This window comes from Syngnathoides biaculeatus, chromosome 2 (assembly GCF_019802595.1).
Source record: "Syngnathoides biaculeatus isolate LvHL_M chromosome 2, ASM1980259v1, whole genome shotgun sequence".
NCBI classification, from domain to species: domain Eukaryota; kingdom Metazoa; phylum Chordata; class Actinopteri; order Syngnathiformes; family Syngnathidae; genus Syngnathoides; species Syngnathoides biaculeatus.
In genome coordinates, this window is record NC_084641.1 from 39,451,851 (window position 1) to 39,474,316 (window position 22,466).

Genomic DNA, 22,466 nt, shown 5'->3' on the forward strand with positions numbered 1-22,466 from the left:
TGCCTCCTGATGCAAAATGCAATGAAATGTCCAAAAATTACCTCCCCCATTTGCGGCTTGTACTTTATCTCTGAACTTTGTCACAACACCTGCCTTTTTACCGATCATTGATGGCGCACCATCAGTAGCCAGGCTTACGGCGCGTGACCAGTCCGCTCCGGCTCTGTCCAGCGCTCCAACGACGGAGCTGAAAATGTCCTCAGCTGTTGTGGTGTCGATCATCGGCACCAGCTTGAGAAACTCCTCTGTGACATTCAATGTCTTGTCAACTCCACGAATGAATATGGCCAGTTGAGCGACGTCCGTGATATCAGTACTCTCATCAATCGCAACAGAAAATGCCACAAATGACCCCACTTTGCGTTTTAGTTGGTGGTCCAAATCTGCAGAGAGTTCTGAAATCCTGTCAGCCACGGTATTTCTCGTCAAGCTTATATTGGCGAAAACATGTCGCTTCTTAGGACACACAATTTCAGCAGCCGTCAGCAAGCAGTTTTTGATGAACTCTCCATCACTGTACGGCTTTGATGCCATTGCTATTTGGCTCGCAATTAGGTAGCTGGCTTTCACCGCAGCATCACTGGCTTCTCGGCTCCGGGTGAAAACAGATTGCTGTTTCTTCAGACGCGCCATCATTTCATTTACCTTCTGTTTTCTCAATTCTCCATGCAAACTGTTGTATTTTTCACCATGCTGAGTTTCGTAATGGCGCCGAATATTGTATTCTTTAAGCACCAAAACTTGCTGCTGGCACACCAGGCACACGGGTTTCCCATTCACCTCCGTGAACATATAAGAACATGTCCATTTTTCTTGAAAAGTCCGACACTCTGTGTCTACTTTTCTCCTTTTTGACAGACATTTTTCTGATGAGGGTGCGAGGCAAACGGAAAAGTAGATAATGCAATTGTCGCCAATAGACGCTGTACAGACGTTCAATTTTACCAGGTCAAGGTGGTCCTAGTTCCGCCGCAGTGTTGCTTTCATGTTGTCTGCACGTACTAAAACATTGCGCCCCCTAGCGGATGGTACAAGAACTACAAATTTTAAAGAAAATTCATATTTTCTTTATACAATGCAGCTTTCTTCCCCGGGCCGTACCAAACCACCTGACGGGCCGGATCTGGCCGTATGTTTGACACCCCTGCCATACGACATAGTTCCAATGATTTTTTTTTTTTTTATTAAAACAAAACATTTTTCCTCTCAAGGAAATGGAAAATAATCTGTCAATGTATGAATTACCTCAATAAGATTCTTAAATATGATCTTCTAATGTAAATATTTTTTCTTCTTGGTGAAAATGTAGAAAACGAGTCAAAATTGTCTTAAAGTTAGTACATCCAGATGTTTTCACTCGAAATTAGATAAATTCATTAGGGAAGAGTTGCATTTTTGCAGTAACTTTTTGGACCATGCTGCACGGCCATACTGGGGGGGGGGGGACCTTCCTGAAAATGTTGCTTCATATTGTATGCACAGAATTGTAAAATGAAGAATTAAAATTCATAGTATTGTAAATTCAATGTCTCAATGCCCTCGATATTGGTCAAGAGGAAAGGAGTCAGCAGTGTACTTCATTCCCTTTTGTCCACTTGCGGAAACGCAAGAACATCTTCACATAGAGATGCTATTGGCCACAACTCACGCCAAGAAGCCCCGTCCCATTTGTTTCTGCTTGACATCAACTCCTTACCCCCAAAAGCCCTTTTATAGGTAGACATTCATAATTACAGACTACTGAGCTTACAAAATGATTTGGCACAAACAGCTGAAAGACACACAAACTCCCCATCACATGGAGAGGACAGAGAGTGTTTGCCACAAATTGCTGTGAAAAAGCTGCCCTTCCATTCCTCGTTCTGTCTGAATAGGAAAGGCATGAAAGCCCTTGTCTCCACCCCGTCATGCCAGGCAACTAACTCCCAGTGGCCTCTCTGTTGACAGAGCCACCACAATAGCAGCTAAAGGCCTTCCATTATAACACTAACCCCCGGGTCCGGTCATGGCCCTGCAGGGTTATCCAGTACACAGCAGCCAGCACTGGCCAAAACCCACTTCAATATCAGCTTGCATGTATAAGACTAAACCCTTTGCCCCCAGCTGCATTGTTCAGCATTATTCTGTCCTGACAATGGGAAATCACACTTTGAAAGTCATTTTCAAAAAGGGGGAAGCCAATCAAAAATTATTGTTTCTCTTTGGCTGAGCGGCCTGCCCCTCCCAAAAGCGCTGGTTTCATTCACAGCCATTATACAGACAAATTAAATAAAAGCGAGTATGGGGTCGGAGGAGGGCTGAGAGTTTTGCTGACATTCGGCAGCAGCATTCGGGCTGAGGAGGATGAATTCGGGAGTGACAGAAGAGGGAGGCATTGAAGGACGCTGTTGCAAATAGTCCATAGCGCCTCCATTTGCAGCTGTACACTACTTCAACAACAGAGAGGAAACAACAAATGGCAACGCTGTGGAATTAGCTCTTAACAATTTTCTGATCCAGGTGGTGGGAACTGAATGATGGAGGCCTGCAAAGAAGAGGGACGGTATGGTGCTACATCATGTGTGTGTGTGTGTGTGTGTGTGTGCATGTGTGTGTGTGTCTGTGTGTGTGTGTGTGTGTGTCCTTGTGCGTATATGTGTGTGTGGCTGAAACCCACTCTGTAATGATCAGCTGTATTTAAATTTTGCCTGTCTGTGCAACTACTACTTCTGCAAGAACACTCATACACAAGAACCAAAAGATCATTTGAACACTGTCCACACACAAAAAAAGCTTTTTAGGATTATTGAATGTTTCAGTATAGCTTTGTGATTATTTTTAAGATTACTTATTCCTTTTGTTTAAATTAATAGTATTGTCATGTTTCTTACAATTGATTGATTGCTTCATCGCTAATTTGTCTCAATATTATTTGCACATGTATTTCATTTTCAGTGTTTTTTCCTTCCTGTGGTGCTCAAGACAGCAATTGCCTCTATTCTCAAGTAAGCAACAGAGCAGATGTGAGGCTGAGTAAGCGAGGGAGCAAAAAAAAAAAAAAAGATTGCTAATGAAATGGAGAAAAGGGCAGTTGGATGTGCGTTGGTCTTTGGGATCTTTGAAAGCCAAAGAGCTTGGCGAGGAGCTTGGCCCATTTAGGATGAGTGAGAGAGCTCTGGAACAACTCAGGGGAGAGGGGGGCTGGGGTTGGGTGCTCCTCAGACCTGCACTCAAAAGTCCCTCTGCAGGATGTCCTCATTCTTCCTCCTCTTCAGAAGCAATCGCAGCAGTAGTAACAAAATACCCAATTTAGCATGTGGGAGGAAGGGAAGTAGGGAGCGAGGGAGGGAAATGAGTGAAAGGAAGACGCCAGTCTATTAGCTGGGTGAGGGTGTAACATCAAAAACTCTGAGGTAAATGTCAGCAAGAACACAAGCATTAGTGTATTTTCCTTATTTATTTCTGTGTGCAAACCTTGTATTCACTCACTGTGTAACACTTGACAAACAAGTTTAACAACTGCTTTTTGCCACTTGATGTGATAGATGGAACAAGCAACATCCCTCACAATATCTTCCACACTTGAAATGATTACAGATGCTATGAAAGACCAAGGGAAGTGATTTGTATTTTACAGGCATTGTTGATACAAATATGCCATGGTTTACATGCAAATATGAAATAAAAACTCAAACAGTATAACCAAAAAGTATTTGAAACAAGTAACGGTAACGCTTGTGGTTATGGACATTATGGACATAGTCATTAGAAGGTCAATATTCAAGATAAAGGATGAAAAGGTTAACATATCACATAAAAGTGGGAAAACTATTATAAATTCATATAACTTTTAAAGTGCCACTAAGGCCCCAAATAAATCTTGTAAATTCGAGACACCAAAGAAAAGTGTAATATTAGCAAGATGAAAATTGTCAAAGAATTAGACATTCTTTGTGTTCCAGATGTTGTGGACATGTTGCAGGGTACTAAGAACCCCTTCCCTCCCTAACCCTAAACTTTCAGCTGTCCATCAAATACTTCCTTCTATGTTCCATCAACCCATCATGGTACCTCTGTGGGGAAAGGAGAGATGCACATACCACACTCTTCCCCTTTGCTTCTGTTCAAATTTAGTGGGCTGTTAATCAATTGAGAGCCTTGTAATTATGTTTGTTTTGGGGGGGGACATGCTGTGGACAGGCTGAAATTTCTTTCTCCTGTTGCGCTGGACCTTCCCGGTGTATTATAACCACTGTCAGGCTGGCGTGGGTCGGGGGTGGCAGAGGCAGACAGCAGAGACAGTGCTGCCAAAATAACACAAAACTCATTGCAATTTGGAGATGTTTTTTTTTTTTTAGTTATGGGCATACAGTGAAGAAAATAAGTATTTGAACACCCTGCTATATTGAAAGTTCTCCTACTTAGAAATCATGGAGGGGTCTGAAATTTTCATCATAGGTGCATGTCCACTGTGAGAGAGATAATCTAAAAAAAAATAATCCAGAAATCACTATGTATAATTTTTTAACGATTTATTTGTGTGATACAGCTGCAAATAAGTATTTGAACACCTGAGAAAACCAATGTTAATATTTGGTACAGTAGTCTTTGTTTGCAATTACAGCGGTCAAACATTTCCTGTAGTTGTTCACCAGGTCTGCCCACAATGCAGGAGGGATTTTGGCCCACTCCTCCACACAGACCCTCTCCTGATCAGACGGGTTTCTGCGCTGTTGCTGAGAAACAAGACGTTTCAGCTCCCTCCAAAGATTTTCTATTAGGTTTAAGTCTGGAGACTGGCTAGGGCATGCCAGAACCTTGATATACTTCTTACGGAGCCACTCCTTGGTTTTCCTGGCTGTGTGCTTAGGGTCATTGTCATATTGAAAGACGCAGCCACGACCCATCTTCAATGCTCTAACTGAGGGAAAGAGATTGTTCTCCAAAATCTCACAATACATGGCCGCAGGCATCCTCTCCTTAATGCACACACCCCAAAACATGATGCTACCACCCTCATGCTTCACAATAGGGATGATTGGCCATCACCTTTAACTTCTTCCATTTTCTAATGATTAGTCCAACAGTGGAACTTTTTTCACCAAGCTATTTGGCAATTTCTCCATACCCCTATCCAGCCGTGTGGAGTTGTACAATTTTGTGTCTGGTGTCTTTGGAGAGCTCGTTGGTGGTGGCCATGTTACAAGTTTGAGTCTGACTGATTGTATGGGATGGACGTGTTTTTATGCAGCTAACGGCCTCACACAATTGCATCTGATTCAGGATAATACATGGAGTGGAGTTTAACAGTAACAGGTAACAGGTATTTGAGGGTCGGAATTCTAGCTGATAAACAGGTGTTCAAATACTTATTTGCAGCTGTATCACACAAATAAATCGTTAAAAAATCACACATTGTGATTTCTGGATTTTTCTTTTTAGATTATCTCTCTCACAGTGGACATGCACCTACGATAAAAATTTCAGCCCCACCATGATTTCTAAGTGTGAGAACTTGCAATATAGCAGGGTGTTGAAATACTTATTTTCTTCACTGTATTTTGATGGCTGACTGCACACTATACTGGTAGAAATGTGTCCAATAATAATGAGAATGTGGCAATTTTGCCAAATGGCAATGGAATGTGGGTGCTTCGTGTTTAGATAGTGGGGGTTGGGCCTCATGCCAGCAAGTATATCTACGTATGTAAGTAAGGAAACTGTACTTCTCAATGACACAAGAACAGTTTTTAGCTCCACCAACAAAATCAGGAAAATTTAGAAAGTCATATATTGTTCAAAACAGTATGTTTTTAGCCCCTATCTTTAAACTTACACATTTGGGGGTTTTTAACCTCAACTGTAATCAAGATGTTATCCAGTTCAAATTTGGTATTTACTTTATTATGCTTAACAATCTGCTGGGACACCATTGTGGGTCAAAAAAAGATTAACTAATCTAATTATACAAATAAATGATTAAACAATCTTCAAATCATCTCAATGTCTTACTGCAGTATTGATGCCATTCATCCATTCCTTTACTGCCGCAGATGTGAGGTTCTGGTGGCAGCAGCTGAAGCAAGTAAACCCATACTTCCCTTTACCCAGCCACTTTGTCTAGCTCTTCCTGGGAATTCCAAGGCATTCCCAGACCAGCAGGGAGACATAGTCTCCCCAGCATGTTCCGAGTTATTGCCAGAGCTTCCTCCTAGTGGGATGTGTCTGGAACAGCTCATCAGGGAGGTGTCCGGGGGTCATCTTTAAGAGAAGTCCGAGCCACTGTATCTAGCTCCCCTCAATACGGAGGAGCACCGACTCAACTCTGAGTCCCTCCTGGATGACCAAGATTTTCACTCTATCTCTAAGGGAGAGCCCAGTACATTGTGAAGAAAACTCATTTCAGCGGCTGGTATGCACAATCTTGTTCATTGGGTGATGACCCACAGCTTGTGACTGTAGGTATGGGTAGGACTGTAGATACCTGGTAAATGGAGAGTTTTACTTTTTTACCTTTCTGTTCCTTCTTTACCACAACAGATAGATACTGAGTCCACATTACTGCATACTCTGGACTCGTCCTCTTGTTGATCTCCCACCATTCTTCCCTCACAATCAGAATCATTCGCCAAATATGTAAACAACACGCAAAGAATTTCTCTGGTAGTTGGAGCAACCCTAGTACAACATACATGTTGAGTACAACAGCAACAACAGATTGGGGAATTAACCAGGTACCTTCCCATGGTGTCCCACGAGGGACTCTCCTCCTGCGGAGCCTTACGAAGCCTCGTCACTTCCCTCTGACTCGCGCCATGGGAGGCGCCCTTTTTCCCAAAGACTTCGCTTCGATCACCTGTACAACCTGCCAACGGGGGTTCCACAGACCTTCTCCGGCCAGACCCAATATTCAGAGATTTTAAAGCCATCATTTTCAGTTTCTGCTCGGGTTCTCCCTCGCTATCCCCAGTGGCACAGGCTAGTCACAGTGCCCCTTTAGCTCCATATCTATCACCCTGTCATCCTTTGCATTCTCCCGTCGTCGTCTTCTCATTATTATTCTACTCTTCGGAGGACTACAAAGCCTCCCACATGCGAGTCTAGCGCTTCTGAGGACCATCCTAAAACAACAGCAACAACAGTCAGTTGACAGAGAATTTTATTTTTAAACTTACAGTTGTGAAAAAGATGGAGCGTTTTCTAGCATTTAGAGCAGTTAGAATGCCCACTAGCGCAATATTACAGTGCAATGACCATTGTGCTAAGGGTGTCAAGACTTTAAGGAATGTATGCAGTTTAAAGTGACTCGTCATGCACCACTAAATTCATCAACATTTTTTCCCAAGAAGGCATTCACTCTGAATCAACAATACACATCATAGTCACCAGCACATTCCATATCTCAGGGAAAGGAATCTTTATTTATTTTATTTTGTAAATGTGACTTTCAATAGCTCGCTGTTAATTACAAACAAAAATGATTGCACTTTTCTATTTTTAATGAAGCACTTTTATATGATGTTATCTTTTGTGTGTTTTCTATGGTTCCTGATGATGCACAAGAATTGTTGTGGCTTTTATCATAGAGAGGGTTGTGCAATTTTGTTGTGTTTATATGACAATAAGATGAAAACTTGAAACCTGAAGATCAGAAAAACCCAAGCACCAGCAGTGGATAGTGTGTTAGACTATGTTGCCTACATCTTATCTGGATCGAATGTATGTGAACAGTATCCAACAGATAGTCTGAAACATTCCCTAAAGCACCAACAGATGACACCAGACCTCTGGGCTGCTCCGTCTGTTGTATGTTGCTATAATTTGCTTCAATTTTTCCTTATCACTTATCTTCACTACGATTGTGAGTTAGAAGTCTCTCCCAACTGACTCTGGGTGGGATGCGAAGTACTCCCTGAACTGGTCGCCAACCAGTCGCAGGGCACTAATTTACCGTATTGGTGCAAATCTTATTAGCTTTTCTTATTGTATGCTCGCACTTGGGTTAGTAGGCATTGGTTGTTTTACAGTGCAGTTTTATCATAAATTACAGATGGGCGTGACGAATAGCTTGAAACAAGAATGTTTTGCGATATTAAAGTATTCACAGTACGATTGTTTGGTGGATGATGTACGCAGTACAAGTTGGGTACAAATTATTTTGTGTGTGTGTGGTGTGTGTGTGTGTGTGTGTGTGTGTGTGTGTGCGCGCCAGTAGAGTGTTTTCTTTGGTACCTTTCTAAGTTTACTCTCTCAGAAGCATGGACTGATTGAAGTAAGCACGTGTATGTCTGTGTGTGTGTGCGTGCGTGGGTATGCGGGTGTGTGTGTGTGTGTGTGTGTGTGAGAGAGAGAGAGAGCAAGACCAAAAGTCCAAGTATTACATCTTCGATTCATATGAGACACATGTGCTAAACACTTGTCCACTTTGCTGTGTTACATCCATCCATCAAATTTTCTTCTGCTTATCTGACATTGGGTCGCGAGGGAAGAAACCTTAACAAGAAAGCAGAGACTTCCCTCTCCACAGCCACTTGCTCCAGCCCTTCAGAAGGGATCCTGAGGCGTTCCCAAGCAAGCTGAGAGCTATGGTTTCTCCACCGTGTCCTGGGGCATCCCTGGGGTCTCTTCCCAGTGGGACATGCCCAGAACACATCACCAGGGAAGTGTACAGGAGGCATATGAATTAGAACCCTGAGGCACCTAATCTGGCTCCTCTCAATGCGGAGGAGCACCAGCTCTATTCTGAGCCCTTCCCGGATGACTCCTCCTTTCCCTCTTCTTAGAATTGGGATTCACCACCCCAGTCTGCCAATCCAGAGGCACTCTCCCCAAAATCCAGAGGCATGCCAGCTAGGATAGCTCTAAAACAACCATAGATAGTTTCCCTTAACGCTAGTATCCACCAATGGTTTCAGAGATTGCTGCCACGACAGGCACTAACGTACAGCCACAGCTCCAGGTGGTGGCCTCGGCAATGGAGGCACAGAACATTTTCCACTCGGACTCAATATACACCATCTGAGATGACACGCTGTGGCGACCCCGAAAGGGACAAGCTGAAAGAAACACACACACACACACACTCAATATACACCATCTCCTTTGGAACGTGGCTGAAGTATTGATGAGGTGGAAGTTTAAACTTCTTTTGACAGTGGATTCTGCCAGACGTTTGCAGCAGACTCTCACAATACATTTGGGCCTGTCAGGTCGGACCAGCCTCTTCCCCCATCATTGGAGCCAACTCACCACCAGGTGGTGATCAATGAACACCTCTGCCGCTCTCTTCACCCGAGTGTCCAAGTCATGCAACTGCAAGTCTGATTACATCCCAGCACCTAGTGCACATATGGACAACTTTATGCCTGAACATGGTGTTTGTTACCGATAATCCATGATAAGCACAGAAGTCTAATAACAGACCACCACTTGGGGTTTGATTGGGGGGCATTCCTCACAATCATGCCCTTCCCACATGAGGATTGAAGTCCCCAAACAGAACAAGAGAGTACCCAGCAGGAGCACTCTCCAGCACCCTCTCCAAAGACTACAAAAAGGGTGGTCACTGTGAACTGCTGTTTGGTGTATTGGCTTAAACAACACTCAGGACCTGTCACTCCACCCAAAGTCGTCCAGTGGGGTGAACCCCAACGTATAGGTGGCACACTGACCCGGCGCCTGTCACCTTGGGCAACTCCAGTGGAAAAGTGTTCAACCCCCTCAAGAGGACTACCACCAGAGCCCAAAGTGTGTGGTGGTGAATCCGACTGTATTTTGTCGGAACATCTCGACCAGACACACCAGGTCAGGCTCCTTCTTTGGCACAGAGGTGACATTCCACATCCCTAAGGCCAGTTTCTGTAGCCGGGGATAACCTCGCCAAGGCCCCCACCTTCGGCCACCACCCAACTCACACTGCACCTGAACCCTATGGCCCAACCCACAGTTGGTGAGCCCATGGGAAAGGGGACCCACTTTACAATTTTGGGCTGTCCCCAGCAGAACCCCATGGGTGCAGGCCTGGCCATCAGGCACTCGCCTTTGAGCCCCACCTCCAGGCCTGACTCCAGATGGGGGCCCCAGTCACCTAAACCTATATTATTATTACACATCATAGGGGTTTATGGAGCCTTAATTTGTCTGTTCCCTCATCTAGGACCTTTTTGTCATGTGTGACCCTACAAAGGGCGTGAAGCCCCAGACACCTTAGCTCCTAGGATCATTGGGATGCACAAGGGTCAAGGACGGGTAACATGTTACAATTAAGGTAAAAAGAAAAAAATCTGAATAAATGAAGGTGAAATATTTGATTACTAACAGCTGATGACCACAACTCCAGGGAGATTTTATTTTTCTAGTCACAATGTACTTATGACATGTCACAGAACAGTAGATGTATTAAGATTTGGCTGAACTCCAGACTCTCTTCATGCCAGTCTTTTATTCACAACATGGTCAACTCAGGAGGCAGGGTGGTGTGACTGTTGAAAGCATCTGCTTCACAGTTCTGGGGACCAGCGTTCAGACTCCTGGGTAGAGTTTGCATGTTATCCCTGTGCCTGTGTGAGTTTTCTCCTGGCACTCCTCCTACATCCCAAAAAAAATGCATTGATTGGAGACTCTAATTTGCCGTGAGGTGTGATTGTGACTGCGACCTTTGTTTGACTCTATGTGCCCTGCGATTGGCTGGCAACTAGTTCAGCGTGTACCCCGCCTCCTGTCCGAAGTTAGGTGGGCTAAGCTCCATCACTATTGCGACCCTTGTGAGTATAAATACCTCAGACAATGGATGGATGGATTTTCAACTATTGTTGTGCAAATTTCATTTGATAAATTTGGTCCTATACTTGTTTGTTCTCTTCTAGCTTCAGGTCTTCCTATTGCTCTGATTCCTTCTCTGTGGATTCCCACTCTCACTCTCACTTTTTTTCTTCTAAGTCCACTTTGGTTGAAGACAGGTGAACTCACTGCATTTTTGTAATGCTTAAACCTGATTTGTCTGTCTACACTTAAGCAATCATGAGTGCAGGTACCGGATGGCTGTGTTTAACCAACTGGCCCATAGAGCTCATGCACCTAGGTCATCAAATCACGTGACTGGCCATTTTGCCGTTCTAGCAAAGCATTTTTCAATGCTAAGTTGGTTGGAGACAACACGAAAAGATGTCTTAAAGCACAACTCCCAGAGTTTTGTCAGATTCCATTAAACATTTAGAAGGTCATAATAAAAAACGAAGTTACATGGAAAAATGAGAGGCACTTGGCATAGAGGACCCATATTTAATGCTGAAGTTTATGTTTTCGCTGATAAGAAATTGTACTGTTAATCCGCTTACGCTTGTCTTGGACAACAGGATCAACACATGTATCTGGTGAGTAAGTCGTCGAGATTTACACAGAAGAGTTTGAAAGCGTAGAAAAGTCTGGACGCATACAAATACTTCGTTCCTGGATCTGTTCTCAATCAAGAATAAATCCCACATAGTGATGGAGCCACTCAGGTTTTTTCAAAGCAAATACCAATATTTAAAGGGGAAATTCACTGGTTTGCATTAACAATGTATCCAATAGGTCATGTAATATGTACTCTATTTTGACAATGTGATGTTAAATTCTCTCTCATTTAATAGTGTTTTGAGAAAATTTTTATCGACAATTACACATTTTCAGGAGCGCTGCCATTTTCGTGAGTCACATGACCTACGTGCACTGATGTGACGTGTTACATGCCGCAACAAAGGCTCGATTACATGGCACACCATTTATACCCACCTCTGATTTCTCGGATTTATCCTCATCTGATGAAGAAATTGCAGTATCGGTTGATCGGGAAGACAGAGGAATACTTCCATACACAACCGTGAGTGCCACAGCTCCGGGGCTCAGGGTGCCATGCGGGCGAGCTCTGGAGCTCGGGGTAACCGTGAGCTCGCTCACACGGGTCGGGGGAGCTGTGAGCTCGCTTCCCGGTGAGCGAGCTCCGGGGATCAGGGAGCAACCTTACGGCTGTTTATGGAAGTATTCCTCCGTCTTCCCGATCAACTGATACCGCTATTTCTTCATCAGATGAGAGTAAATCAGCACTGGGCATAAATGGTGTCCCATGTAATCGAGCCTTTTTTGTGGCACGTAACACATCACATCCATACACGTAGGTCATGTGACTCGCGAAAATGGCAGCGCCCCTGAAAATTCGTAATTGTCAATAAAAATATTTTGAAAATACTTTTAAGTGAGAGAGGATTTAACATCACATTGTCAAAATAGAGTACATATTACAAGACCTAATGGATACATTGTTAATGCAAACCAGTGGATTTGTATAAATGATCCCTGGTTTTACACAAACGTGCATTCATTAACTATGACAGGAAAAAAAAAAAGACAGCGAGTCAGCTCCTCGTACATGGAAGTGCGTTGCGCCCACACGTTGAACTTCGGTAAACCTCTCCGTGACAAACTTTTTTTTTTTTAAACATGCATTGTTCTCAAATGAGTCCAATGCGTATTTAAAAATAGAAAATAAACCGCTGGAATAGGCTTCACCCCCCCATCCACAGAAGCGTTTTGCAGCCACACGTTAACGTACGTAAAGCTCTGCGTGATGACGGTTTATTTTCTTTTTTAAATATGCATCTGACTCATGGCCCATCTGTCCATTTTCAAAATCCAGAGTTTGATTTCCCTAAGTGAATTTCGTCTTGCCCTCCAAATGTGACATGGATGGAACTACGGTGGCCTGGAAGTGCAAAACAATATAACAAATTACGAACCCAAAAACACTTCCAGGCCACCATATGGGACACATCATCCAGTTCCCATTTCATGTACTTTACAATTTACAACGAGACAGATACCGTAAGTAAATATAATTGTGTTCAATAAAAATGTATGGAATGTTACTTGAGGGAAGTTAGAATTTAGGTTTTGATGAAGAGCATTAAGTATCTGCTAGCTTGAATACTCCAAACGTCCAGTATTTTCTCTACATTATTTTTTCTTTTCATATTTGTGTGTTTGTTTTTAATGTAATTGTAACCTTTGATGCATACAGTATTTTATGTTTGTCTGATATATGAGCTTACAATGTTACTCACACTATTGTAGCATGAAAACTTTGTTTTGTTATGATTCTCCACGCTGACCTTCAAGGATTCAAGGACTTTGTCATACCAAAGCACAATTACACATGATAAATTTGATACCCAAGGTCCCAGATTAGCCCAAAGAGTCTCAAGATTTAAATTTAAATAGAACAATAAAACCAGATTAAATGAGACTAGTTAAAAATAGACAAAAGTTCTTTTGAAGTTCCTTACATTTATTGTATTGTTTATGGTTCATTTCAATTACCTAAAGAGAGTTTCCAAAAGACACCCTTGTTTTTCTAAACACTTCATACAATTTGTACATCTACTAATTAATTTAATTCTACTACTTAGTGATTGTCCATCCATTTTCTTCACCGCTTATCCTCACGAGGGTCGCGGGGAGCGCTGGAGCCTATCCCCGCTGTTAACGGGCAGGAGGCGGGGTACACCCTGAACTGGTTATCAGCCAATCGCAGGGCACATTGAGACAAACAGCCACACTCACAATCAAGGTCAGAGTGTCCAATTAATGTTGCATGTTTTTGGAATGTGGGAGGAAACCTCAGTGCCCGGAAGAAACCCACACAGGCAAGGGGAAAACATGCAAACTTCACACAGGTGGGTCCGGGATTGAACCGGGGACCTCAGAACTGTGAGGCCAACACTTTACGAGCTGCGCCACTGTGCCGCCCCTTGGTGATTAGTAAGTCTTATATATGGACTACAGAGAGAAAATATATAACTACCCAAGACAAGACCCATGTTGTGGATGAATGAATATACCGTAAATATATTTTTTCTCATAGATCTATATTGCACTGTAAAAAAAGTATCCCCTCCCACCACCTTGTGAGTTTTTTGGTGGGGGGGGCATATGTATCACATACAAATGTTTCAGGTTTGTTAATTCAAAAAGTCACCGTGACTAACCACAAATTTGGGAAGGGTGAGTCTGGAAAATGTTCCGATGCCAGTTCCAAGGCTTTAGGACTCAAGCAAACCATTGTCATTATCTACACATGGAGATAACTGGAAACAGTGGCAAACCTTCCCAGGAATCGACTCACAACTAAAATCACACCAAGAGTGCGACGGTGACTCATTTAGGAGGTCACAAAAGAACCTAGAACAACATCTAAAGACCTACAGGCCTCTTTGGCCTAAGCTCAATGTTCATGACTTTGCCCTAAGAAAGACACTGGCCAAAAATGGCAACCATGGGCTAGTTGATGATCCTCGAGACATTTGAGAAATATTCTGTGGACTGACGAGTCAAAAATTAAACTTTTTGCAACGTGTTTGGCCCATTACATCTATCGTAAAAATGGCACAGCATTTGATAAAAAGCAAATTAGGCCAGCAATGAAGCATGGTTGTGGCAGTCTGATGGTCTGGAGCTGCTTTTCTTGATCTGGACCTGGACAACTTGCTATGATTGATGGAACAATGAATTCTGCTGTGTACCAGCAAATCCTGAAGGAAAATGTCTGCCAATCAGTTCAGGAGAACTTGCTATGATTGATGGAACAATGAATTCTGCTGTGTACCAGCAAATCCTGATGCAAAATGTTTGCCAATCAGTTCATGCCCTCAAACTCAAGCATTGTTGGATCTTGCAGCAGGACAGTGATCTGAAACACATCAGCAAGTCCATCTCTGAATGGCTCAAAAAAAAAAAAAAGAAAAGGTTTTGGATTGAGATTCTGTGGTGTGATCTTAAATGGGAAGTTCATGCTAGAAAACCCTCCAGAGTTTAAACAATTCTGCAAAGAGGTCTAGGACAAAATTCCTACAGCGCGTTGTGAAAGACTCATCACCAACTATCACAAACGCTTGGTTTCAGTTGTTGCTGACAAAGGTGACACAACCCTTTATTAGGTTCAGGGTGCAATTGCATAAAAAATTAGGAGCGGGAAAGTAATTTTTCACGGCACTGTATATACTGTATAGATATATTCCCACACCGGCCAAGATGAAGAATCACAATAAAGTATATACTAGTTTTTAAGCTATGAAAATAGTGTGTGTAACCAGTGGCATCAAAAGGGGGGAAAGGGAGACAACTATCCCAGGGTCCTGAGTATTTTGGGAGGGGCACCATGCCCCCCACACCCCAATCTTCCCTCCTCACTAGTAATACTATTTAAAATGGGGTGGAGAAGTGGGGGAATTGCCACTTCCCCTGTTCACAAAATTTGCCGGGGGGGAGGAAAATTCTCCTCAAGCCTTGTTTACAAAGATTTTTGGGACGGGACCTTCCATGAATGGCCTGTATAGTGGCCCATAATTGCGAATTGCAAAGCCCGTGTGTATTACACTGCAAGTTTAGCAAATATTATACTGTACACACAACATAAGATACTGTACCCAGCACATATTACAATTAAATAAGATGAAAACATATTCTAAAAAAAATACAATACATTTAAAAAATAAAGAGTTTTCAAAACACGACATAGGCATTTTTTTCAGATTTACGAAACTCGCGCCAAAATTAATAAAAATAATAATAATAATTTTGGCGCGAGTTTCATAAATCTGAAAAAAATGCCTATGTCGCGTTTTGAAAACAAACTCTTCAAATGTAACTCTTCTTCCATTTTGATTGCAGACAAGTTAACTCGCTGCATTTTTTGAGTGCTTAAACCTGAGTTGTATGTCTACAATTTATCACCAAGTGGCTTATAGTTGTAGTCATTTGACATTCAATACATTGGAATTGCAAGGAACTGTGAAGCTGCCATTGTGGTAATCATGGTGCAAATCTGAGCTGCTGTGTTGCACCTTGAGTGTAAGTTGTTCTTTTTTTTTGATAACTGTGCAGTACTTTTGATTCTAGTGCTCATGCAGTCAAAAACAAAAAACGTATTTTCAGTTGTGAATATGTGTAAAAGTGCAAACACAGTAATGATTTGAATGCAGTGAAAATCAAAATGCTAGTTAAATGACGTATGACAAGATTACAAATACAAATGACATGTTTGATCTGGGTATTTCGAGAGAAAAAAAGTTATACTTTCATCAGTCCAGACGATTGGTCTTGTCTAGTGTGTGGTGAATTTATTGTATATTTGTACTTTCTCTGCACACTTCACTTTAATTAATCACTGAGAAGTAGAACTTTGAAAAGTGCCTGTAGTTACCAATACTACTATGTAAATGGTGTACACAAAGTGAAGACCTATGGAATGTGTTTCATATGCTAACTATATGTGTGTTTTTTAATTTATAAATTAGTGTTCTGCTACCTTGTGCAGTCTTGTGAATTGTGTGTAGTGTTTTGATGAAATAAGCCCAGTAATCAAAATTGCATGTAAGCAAATGAAAAAAAAAAAACCTTATAAACTTCAAATCCTACAAAATTATTCTTGTGTGACATTATGTGACTTGATGTGAGGGGCATACAGTATGCTGCTGCGAGCGCATACCACTTTTGTCAAATGCAAATGACACACTACCGTCAAGATATGGAGCTTATTCTTATCTAAATTTTATGTTATCTGCCTTGATCCTTCGTTGTTGCTGTCTCGTTTTTACCCTATTAATAATAACCATTCAGGACATGTGAAGTGTTTATTATTTTTTACAGCCTTCAGCATGACCATCAATCCATCCATTTTCCAAGCTGCTTATCCTCATAAGGGTTGCGGGAGTGCTGAGCCTATCCCAGCTAACTTTGGGCAAAAGGGAGACTACATTGAGCTACTCACCAGTCACAGGGCACATATCGACATCACTGAGCGAGAATCGTTTCCACGCTGCCCACTCCAAAGTCAGGCGTGTTTACCATTATACTATCCATGACTCGCCTTACAGCATCAGCCATGTCAAAATAAGTGTATAAAGGATATAGAGGTCAGAGCTCAAACCTTTCTGTGTGTGTGTGTGTCTTCTACCAGTGCAGCTGAAATCCATAAGAGATGACAGCTTGCTATGACAGAGTCAAAACCCAACTTGCCGTGTCACGTGCACAGCAGATATAGCTTTGAAGTGTGTGCTTGTGAAATTATTGTCAATATCCAATCGATCAGTTAAACTCCATCATGGCTGACTCAGAGAGCCCCGCATCCAAACTATCTGTGACACAGCCAATTTCTAGCACAGTCTACTTGCAACGTTCATTTGCATGTTTCCTAATGTTGCAGTTCTGGTACCCGCTGGTGACCACTCCACGGTGTAACCCTGCCTCTCGTCTAAAGTCAGCTGATATGGGCTCCAGCACACCTCCAAACCTAATGAAAGAAAAACATCACTTTTTCAGAAAGTAACCTAAAATGTAATGCAGCAAAAATGAGGACCAGTAATGATAATAGTGTGTTGATATTGAGTGATTGACGTAAAGAAATGCTTCATATATCCTGTTTTCAGACAGGTACTTGCACCATATTACTGAAAAGCAGCATATTTCTCTGCAATTAGTGCAAAGTGGGTGGCACTGGTTGGAGCAAACCCCTTTCGAGGCAATTGGGTGGGGAGGGTTGGTTAAATATTACTTTTCAACCAAGTAGTGTATGGTTTTGCAATTTTACATCTTTAAAAATAACATACAGCTAAAAAAAAATGTAAAGTTCTCATTTGAGGATTGCTTGGACACCTCCAAAAATAGGCTGTCAATGGCTATGATAAGAACTATAGAAAATGGATGGATGGACAGTTCTGGATACTTCCAGTGAAAAGTAGACCAAAAAAATGCGATCCATGATGAGCATCACTGTGAGAAACCAACAAAGCTATTAATAACCTTTAACACTGATCCACAATCAACCAACTTAAATTTTAGGAGGCTTCATATCATGTTTTTCATAACAGAAGTGAAAAATATTTGAAGTACAGAAACAATAAAATACAGATTTTTCAAGACGTCCTCTTGACATAATTTCCATTTGTTGTTGTTTTTTATCATTACAGAAAGGTGCATGGTTATCCAGCTGCTGCCCTTGCATCTGGGCTATCCAAACATTTTTGGAGGAAATTTTGGATTACAACAACACATGTCACAAATTCAAATGGCAACACACCAACTTGCATTTTCCTGTATTCTTGCGGCCTTCAGCAAGCTAAAGTATATCAAACAGCAAAGAAGAAGACGTGTGATGACAATTTTTAGCCCTTGTGAATGGCATATGGGCCCGAGAAGATAAGAAATCCCACCTTTATCCTGTTGAACAGTCAGATCAACAGTCTTCCACGCACTCTCCTTTTAATGTATTTTCCTAACAATAAAACTATGATGACAGGAATGTCAATAAAAACCACTGACTTTCTGTGTGTAAAAGTTTTATATTTCCCATTATATTTGCCTTGTTATTGAAAGCTTCTTGTGTGTTTAGAAAGCATCGTGGTAGGTTTTGAAATACAGATGGTCATTAACTCTGAAAGCTCTTTTATGAAATATTTGTCACAATTCCTTAAAAAAAAAAAAAAGACTGCGACAACCAATGAGCAGCTTCAATCAAGCCACTCAGCAACCAAATTGGTGTGAGATATGTGTGGGAAATAAAAACAAAAATATACATTCATTGTTTGAAGGGTAGCGTGACTTATGCATAAATGAGTGTGCTATGTCACTGGGCCTTCAAGAGGCCGGCTTGCCACATCTTGCGCATCATTTTTTGCAAATGAACTTTGATGTGATATGGGTCAAATTGACTTATTTGAAAGTTTATATATATATATATATATATATATATATATATATATATATATGGACAATATATAAGCTTCACTTCCTCCAGTTCATCAGATAACAATGACAACAACAATAAAAAGAAGAAGAAGAAGAAATTGGCATTGCGTTCTCATAATTTTGGTCATATTGACTCATTTGAGAGACTTGAAGAAATGCAAATATTTTAACATTTGTGACACCGTTGTTTTATGGCCGTCGGTGTGTGTGTGTGAGCGTGTTAAATATGTTTCGCTCATGTTCGCCACAGAGCACTGGAAGCAAACAAAAGGAGGCTTTCAGTGGCACGTGCTCTGCGCCGTCAGTCATCGGTCTCCTAGCAACAGACAACAGAAATGCACCTGTGGCTCTGAAAGGCACAGCAGAGCCTGTTGGTATAGTCAACAGATATTTCGAAAATTCATTTCACGGGGGTTGACTGGTTGAAAAAAAAAAAAAAAGAAGTAGTCTAAATCTAAATGCATCCAATTCGGAGAACTTTATTTTATTATTTTGGGAGAATTGTCGTTTCTAACTTTTGCAAAAACCTGAAAATTTAATAAAAGTCATTATTGTTCTTTTAGCAGAGGCTAATTGGTAGTCTGCTCTTTTGCGTCAGTATATCGAAATAATCAAGTACATTTAAATTTGTAGACAATGAAGTCCTGAAGTGTTTTGAAGTTCACAATACAGTAGTTGTAATATTCATGCTCAACAAGTTCCAAAGTCAATAGAATCAATGTTACTCACGCGCACGCACACAGCCACTGTGACGTCAAGTAAAGCTCGTGCCTGCACATGCAAATGAGGTCCCCGCTTGCAGCCTCTCCATTGGCCGCCCTCGCTCATTTAGCGGCTGTCAGCGTGAGCGGCCCGGGCACGCTGGCTAACTTTTGCAAGCGCAGCTTGGAGCAAACTGCCGCACGCACGCTGCGCCCCCAGGCAGGCGGGCGGATGCCAGCAAAAAGAAGAAGGAAAAAAAAACAAGCAGGGGAAGCAAGCGAGGATCAAGTTTTCCCTCTTTCCGCACTCTGCAGCATCCTCCGGGGGTTGAGGCGGCTGTTCCTGTTCCTGCATTTCTGAGAGATTCCGCCAAGACAAGTGAATGTACGGCATGATGATGGAGACGGACTTGCACTCCCCCGGGGTGCAACACGGCAACCCGTCCAACCCCGGGGCCCACGGCGGGGGCGGCGGGAAAGTTCCCCAGGAGAGAATCAAGAGACCCATGAACGCCTTCATGGTGTGGTCTCGTGGCCAGCGGCGGAAGATGGCCCAAGAGAACCCCAAGATGCACAATTCGGAGATCAGCAAGCGGTTGGGAGCCGAGTGGAAGGTGATGACCGAGGCCGAGAAGCGGCCCTTCATCGACGAGGCCAAGCGGCTGCGGGCCATGCACATGAAAGAGCACCCGGACTACAAGTACCGGCCGCGGAGGAAGACCAAGACCTTGCTCAAGAAGGACAAGTACTCCCTGGCCGGGGGGTTCCTCGGAAACGCAGCGGCCGCAGGGGTGGGGGGTGGGCAGCGGCTGGAGAGCCCTGGCGGGGGGCACCTGGGCTCTGGCTCGGGCGTTTACACGGCGCAGGTCAACGGGTGGCCAAACGGCGCCTACTCTGCGGCCGCGGCCGCGCATGCCATGATGCAAGAGGCCCAGCTGCAGGCTTACACGCAGCACCCGCACCAGCACCCGCAGTCCGTGCACAGGTACGACATGAGCGCCCTATCTTACAGCCCCGTGTCGAACTCCCAGAGCTACATGAGCGCCTCCCCGCCAGGGTACGGAGGAATCACCGGCTACACGCACCACGGCGCCGGCGTGTCCCCGGTGTCGGGCACGCTCGGGGGAACCCTGGGCCCCCTGGTGAAGTCGGAGCCCAACGCCAGCCCCCCGGTGTCCGTGGCGCGCCAGCCATGCCCTGCGGGGGACCTGCGGGATATGATCAGCATGTACTTGCCCGCCGGGGAGGCGGCGGGGGACTCGTCGGTGCAGGGGCGCCTGCACTTGCTCCACACGCAGCACTACCAGGGGAGCAGCGCCCACGTCAACGGGACGGTCCCCCTGACGCACATTTAAATGTTTTGTCTGTTTTCCAAGCACTGCACTGCAACCAAATACTCCAGGCAGAGGTGGGCTGCTGCTGCCTCTCGTGAATTGAGGCGCTTAGAGCCATAAAAATGCAATCATCTTTGAACCAACTAACTTTTGCCCCCCCACAAATGTTTTCTTCTTTTGTCTGCCTGCGCTCGACGGAACGCTCACACTGATTTATTTGAGCTCTCTGTGACAGAGCTTGCCAAGTTTTGACACGATTTAAATTATAATCCTCCAGGTCTGGTGCATTATAAGGATTTTTTTTCTTGTGTGGAATTTAACGCTCTGGCTGTTTCGCAAAAGAAGAAGAAATTTAGTCTTTTGAAAAAGTTTACATACGGGCAGTCATCTAAAATTGATTTCGAGTTTTAATCCTTGTAAACACGTGAGTCGCTCGGTGTAATTTGATTTTGTTATTGTGAGTGTTGTCAATGGTTAATAAATACGCCAGTACTGAAAACGCTTTATGCAATCGTCCTCTCAGAAAGAGGAGAAAGTCGCTTTTACCCCATCTTAATTCATTTCCAAAGTATTTTCACACCATTGGGATATTTATTTTTGTTGCTAAATGTTATTCTGACGAAAGTGAAAATGAGCATGCCACCATAGCAGAAATAGTGGTTGCTTTTGACTAGTACCAATGTTTTCCCCTGACTTTTTGTTATGAGAAGATTTCCTATATATGCTTTAAAAGATTATTTCTCAAAAGATTTTGCATGTAAATTGATGAATTATTTTTCAATTGGGATATAAATTATTGTTGTAGATGAGACCAGATTATTTGAACTCCGTTTTTAAAGAACGCTTTTAGATACGAGATTTTTAATCATTATTATCAATTTTGTCACATTTGCAGGTACTTAGAATGTCACAGATTTGCCGTCATCTATATATTTTTGTTCATTTGATTTTTACCACCGGACCACAGACAAGAAAGATGTTTCAAAACACAATGTAATATTGTCCCATGTTAAAATCCACTAAACATGCAGAATAAATGACACGTGCAAGTTTACACTGCATTTCCATCAATCTTTGCTGTAATACACACTTGCTTTCTCTCTGTTTCCTTCAACCAAAACTGTTCAACTGTTTATATACAATACCGTACACGTAACTGCAGTTAGATTTTTTTAGGCCTAATTAACATTGAATTATAATAATTCCATCGTCATGATGGAATGTTCAAATTAGCTGGAGTCGTAAGGTAGTCATGAAAATTCAACAAAAGCCGATGCCATCTGCGGAACTCTGCCCGAACCTTGTGGCCTTTTATTCTGTTCGACGCATTGTCGGTCTCCGACGAGGAGGCCCGCGAGCAGAAGGAGGCAAAGGTGAGTGCAGCAGAAGTTTTTTTTTTTCTCCTTCTTTGTCTGGATGAGAACAGAGGATTCGTTTTAGGGTGGTCTTCGGAAATGGAGTGGCGCGGGTTGTTGGGTAGAGGAGGTTGTTGGCAGAACACTCTTTTATTCCCTCCCGAGGGTGGGGGATGAATCAGCTTTGCCCATTGGTTAATAATTTGATTTGCCTTGTCGTGTTTGTTTTTCGTAAAATAAATGAAGACGGATAAATTTAATTTAAAATTGAAAATCATTGTACATCTAAAAATGTTTTAAAACTCTTAAAATGTTAATTT

General features: G+C 42.7%; 1 protein-coding gene and 1 long non-coding RNA gene across 3 annotated transcripts in view; both read left to right on the forward strand.

Annotated features, from left to right (window-relative positions):
• The window catches only part of LOC133492217 (uncharacterized), a 66,536-nt gene extending 48,258 nt beyond the window's left edge, over window positions 1-18,278 (forward strand). For both annotated transcript variants that reach the window (XR_009792596.1, XR_009792595.1), the window contains one exon: window positions 17,979-18,278. This is a non-coding gene — a long non-coding RNA (uncharacterized LOC133492217). The remainder of the gene's footprint in view (window positions 1-17,978) is intronic.
• A 1,562-nt stretch (window positions 18,279-19,840) lies between these two features.
• Window positions 19,841-20,812, forward strand: sox1b (SRY-box transcription factor 1b). Its single transcript, XM_061810898.1, has one exon. It carries the CDS (start codon window positions 19,841-19,843, stop codon window positions 20,810-20,812), a length of 972 nt encoding a protein of 323 aa, XP_061666882.1.
• Window positions 20,813-22,466: the final 1,654 nt, after the last annotated feature.